Here is a 4,732-nt window from a genome sequence, read left to right on the forward strand (position 1 = left end):
CTCCCCTCCCACCCCTGGTAACCAATAAAGAAAATGTCCATGCCAGAATTTTGAAAGACCAACTTATTTACTGCAAATACTATTTTTCAACAACATTAATGGTGACTACAGATATGGACCACAGTGGATAGAATACACAGGAATCAAATTGACTACATCTATGGAAAGAGCCAATGAAGACCAAAATGGATGTCAGAAGAGACTCTGAAACTTGCTCTTGAATGTAGACTAGCTAAAGCAAATGGAAGAAATGATGAAATAAAAGAGCTGAATGGAAGACTTCAAAGGGCAGCTCAAAAAGACAAAGTATTATAATGAACTGTGCAAAGACCTGGAGTTAAAAAACCAAAAAGCTGGTAATACTTGTCCTCCAAAGCTTACAATCTAGTTTCAAGAAAAGAGGCACATCTGTCCCACAGTTAAATCACAAAATGAAAAAGCATGGAAACAAATTCCTGATGGAAGGTTTAAGGAGAAAGGTTGAATAAATGTACCTACCCTTCAAGATGGTAGGAGTCCTGGTGGCACAGTGGTTGAGCTCTCAGTTAACAACTGAAAGATCAGGGATTCAAACCCACCAGCTCTGTAGGAGACAGATGTGACAAGGTGCTCCTGTGAAGATTACCATACTATACTCATTGCCATTGAGTAGATTTCAATTCATAGCCACTTTATAAGACATAGTAGGACTTCCTCACAGAAGTTCCAAAGCCCTAACCTTATGGAGGGAGCTCTGGTAGCATAGTGGCTAAGACACTTGCCTGCTAACCAGACGGCTGGCGGTTCAAACCCACCAGCCACTCCTCGGAAGGAAGGTTGGGCAATCCTACTTCCGTAGTGATACTGCCTCGGAAACCCAAGGAGGGGTCGCTATGAGTCGGGGCCGACTCGACGGCACATAACAACAACAACAACAACCTTATGGAAGCAGATTGCCAGGTCTTTCTCCTGCAGAGTGGTTGGTGAGTCTGAATTTTGGTTAGGAGTTAAGTGCTTTAATTACAGTGCCATCAGGTCTCTTTGGAAACCCTATGAGGCAATTCTACTCTGTTCTATTGGGTTGATATGAGTTAGAATCTACCGGAACATCAACTGGTTAAAGAACTATTTGCATCGTTGTTCCCAAGTTTGGTTAGTTATGGTCATACTCTATTTTACCACAGTCCAAGACCAAGGTAACATTTCCTTATGTAAACCATAAAAACAGCTTCAACAATAGGTGCTTTCCCTGGCTGTAAATCAGGAATAAGTACCTGCCTGGCTGACTTCCACAAGGGTCATTCTGAGGTCCATGTGAGATAAAGCACAAACCAGTAAAAACCAAGGGAGCTCTGGTAGCATTTTGCCTAAGGCACTTGACTGAAGGCTGGTGGTTCAAACCCACCAGCCACTCCTTGGAAGGAACATTGAGCAATCTACTTCTGTGTGATGTTGTTGTTATGTGCCCTCAAATCGGACCCAACTCATGGCGATCCCTCCTTGGGTTTCCGAGGCAGTATCACTATGGAAATGGATTGCCCAACCACCTTGGAAAACCAAGGAGGGGTCTCTGTGAGTCGGGTCTGACTCAAAGGCACATAACAACAACAATAAAACCAAAGCCAGGCTGATTCTAACTCATGGCTATCCCACCTGTGTGAGAATAGAAGCGTGCTCCATAGGGCTTTAAATGGGTGATTTTTTGGAAATAAATCACCAGGCCTTTCTTCCGAGGTGTTGTTGGTGGACTAAAATCTTGAGCCTTTAACCTTTCTGTGAGTAGCCAAGTGCATTAACCATTTGCACCACCCACGGGCTCCAAAGCACACACAGTGCTACCAAACGGTAATGCCTGTGGTTGCTGGAGAGTCCAGCTTCTAATTCTTCTCAGCCATCCTGTCCCACTTTGAATGAACTGAGCTACATCAACAAGCCAGAAACTAAAGTGTATAAGGAAGAGGGAGGCAGATCATAGCTATAACTTTTATGATATATGTGTCTTATAGTTGACAAATCACTTTATATCCATTATTTCCTTTGAGTATTAGAGCAACTCTCTTTAGGGAAGGAATCATCATCTTCATCTTCTGGATGAAAAGGTAAGTTATTTAGAATGTAAATGATCTGCCTAAGGTTACATTAGGAGACAGCAGAACTGGGCTCAGATTCCGTTTCCTTAGAGTCCAATTCTTGCGAACTTTCCTCAGAGCCACATCTGTTCTGTTCCCTCACTTCTGAGCAGCCACTACTGTCTACAGAACACATTCCATGTTTCTTCTTCCCTTTTTACCTCTGCTCCTTCCCCAGCAGCATCAGGCCCGGGGAACAGCACAGATGCGGTAGCTGACAGGGCAAAGGGTGAGGCCCATTCTGAACTTCAGGCTCAGCTTCTCATTGGCTGGGGGCCTGAAGGTTAATTTTTGTACAAGGGACGTGAAGAAAATAAATAGCTCTGCCCTGGCCAACTGTTCTCCAAGGCAAGCCCGTTTTCCTGAAAGGCAAAAACAAGACTGAATTATCTTCCCTGGTAGAGGAGGTGCCTGGCAGGGACTGAAATTCTCTCCCCCATCCTGCCAAACCTGAGCAGAGGAAGGCCTTGCTAGTCCCCAAGGTTTTATTTATAGCAGACTGTTTAATTCCAACAACAACCTGAGTAAACTAAGGCATAGAAAATTAAGTACAGATCACAGACTTCACAGATCAGGCCAGGGGAGCACAGGAGTGCAGGTGCTGGGTGCCAAATAATAAGGGGGCTTGGGTCAATCTAGAAAGTGGATGAGTCACCTAAAGGCTTTCAAGGACTAGCAAACAACAATAACAAAAGCAGACAACAAAACCGAAAATTAAAAAACAATAAGAACAAAACCCAAAAACCAAACCAATCGCACTGCCATTGAGGCGATTCTGATGCAGAGCAACCCTGTAGGACAGAGTAGAACTATTGCACAGGGTTTCCATGGATGTAAATCTTTACAGAAGCAGATTGCCTCATCTTTCTCCTACAGTGACTGATGGGTTCAAACCGGTGACCGTTTGGTTAGCAGCTGAATGCCTCAACCACTGTACCACCAGAGCCCCTATAATAACAAAAGTGACAACAAAATAGTAATAACAATAAACAACACTGTTACATTTTTCAATCTTGAAAAGAAATTCCCCAAAGGTATAAACAATTCAAATATCAAAGCTGGGGTTCTAATGTACAAGCAGCTCTACTGGGTGGATAGTGTGCCCTCAAAATTGATATCATGCTCAGAACCTTAAAATGTAGCTTTTTTTTTTTTTTTTTTAAATAGGGTCATTGCAGATGTAATTAGTTAGATAAGGTCATACTGGAGAGTAAGATGGGCCCTCAATCCAATGTGACTGGTATGCTTATGAGACGAACACACAAGGAAAAACTCATGTGATGACAGAAACAGACACTGCAGTGCCAAGCACTGCAGACCAGAAGCTGGGAGAGAAGCATGGAAGAGACTCTCCCTCAGAGCCCCCCAGAAGGACATAATCTTGCCTACATCTTGATTTTAGACTTCTAGCTACCAGAAATGTGAGAGACTTGGTTGTTTTATGTCCCATAGTTTGTGATACATTGTCAAAGCCACCCTCAACATGAATATAGAATATAGAATCTTTCCCCTATATCCCATTTTCCTCCTTAATTATTGGGAATCTCACAGACATAGATTGTCCTTTCCACTGGAACAGCCTCCCTGTCTACCACAGAAGTCCTTCTCAAACTAGAGCCTTTGTTTCTAGCGTTGAGCCCAAGGCTGATCCTTCTCTTCACTGTTCACACACGGCACTGCCCTGCCCTGCCCACTCTCCATTTCCTGATACAAGAGTAAAGAAAGAACTGGAAGCAGAATGATGGAGATCCAATTCAACTATTCCCACTTTCTAGCCATATGTTTTGGGGCAAATTAAGTGTGGTAGTTTGTGTGTCAACTTGGCTGGGCCTGGTTGAGGCTGGGCAGCTGGATATAGTATTTACCATGATGAGACTGGTAATCAACTCCATGGTAGAACCTACTGTGAGCAGCTGAGAGGCTGCCTTAGGGATGTGGTCTGTTTCCAGTATATAAGGAGAAGCCTTGGGGAATGGTCTCTAGCTTATGGCATGCTTGAACCCTGCATGTAGCCATGCCATTGTTCAGCAGTCTGCTATGCTCTGCCAACCTTGGGACTTTCAATGGACTTGAATTAATGGCCTGCCATGTGGTTTAGTAACATTGGGATTGTGCCGTTTTACTTGTCAACCTTGGGCTTGTCAGTCTCAGCAACCAGTAGCTGTCTGAGTGAAGAAAAGCCTCTGGCCCCAAAAGGCCGGGAGCAGGAGGCAGAGCTAAAGCCCAATTTTGAGGAGCTTTCACCCAGCCCCTAGAGCCTGGCACTTTGAACTTAGACTTAAAACCTCCAAACTGTAAGAGAATAAACTCCTGTCTGTTAAAGCTATCCCATCTGTGGTATATTTCTGTGAGAAAAGCACTAGGTAACCAGAACATTAAGTAAAGTAATCTATCTTAGCATTAGTGAAAATGTGTGTGTATGATGAGAATTTTATTTCACATATTGTGTAGACTGTACACTGAATCTAAAAACACCAGATCATTTACTAATTTATACAGTAAAATAGTTTAAAATGTCACTTTGATAATAATAAACATTCTAGCTTTAAAATAAAACCAAAACCCAAACTCACTGCCATCTAGTTGATTCTGACTCACAGCGACCCCTCCTTGGGTTTCCCAGG

The 4,732-nt window shown here is 43.2% G+C and overlaps 1 protein-coding gene across 1 annotated transcript in view; it reads right to left on the reverse strand.

The window, feature by feature from the left end:
- Window positions 1-2,291: 2,291 nt before the first annotated feature.
- LOC103202520 (cytochrome P450 2J2-like) overlaps window positions 2,292-4,732 on the reverse strand; it is a 53,187-nt gene continuing 50,746 nt past the window's right edge. Inside the window, exon 10 of the mRNA XM_007947416.1 lies at window positions 2,292-2,470. Coding sequence (XP_007945607.1) covers window positions 2,292-2,470 — 179 coding nt within the window. The remainder of the gene's footprint in view (window positions 2,471-4,732) is intronic.

This window comes from Orycteropus afer, unplaced genomic scaffold (genome assembly GCF_000298275.1).
Source record: "Orycteropus afer afer isolate SDZICR_OR568_19922 unplaced genomic scaffold, OryAfe1.0 scaffold00183, whole genome shotgun sequence".
Classification (NCBI taxonomy): domain Eukaryota; kingdom Metazoa; phylum Chordata; class Mammalia; order Tubulidentata; family Orycteropodidae; genus Orycteropus; species Orycteropus afer.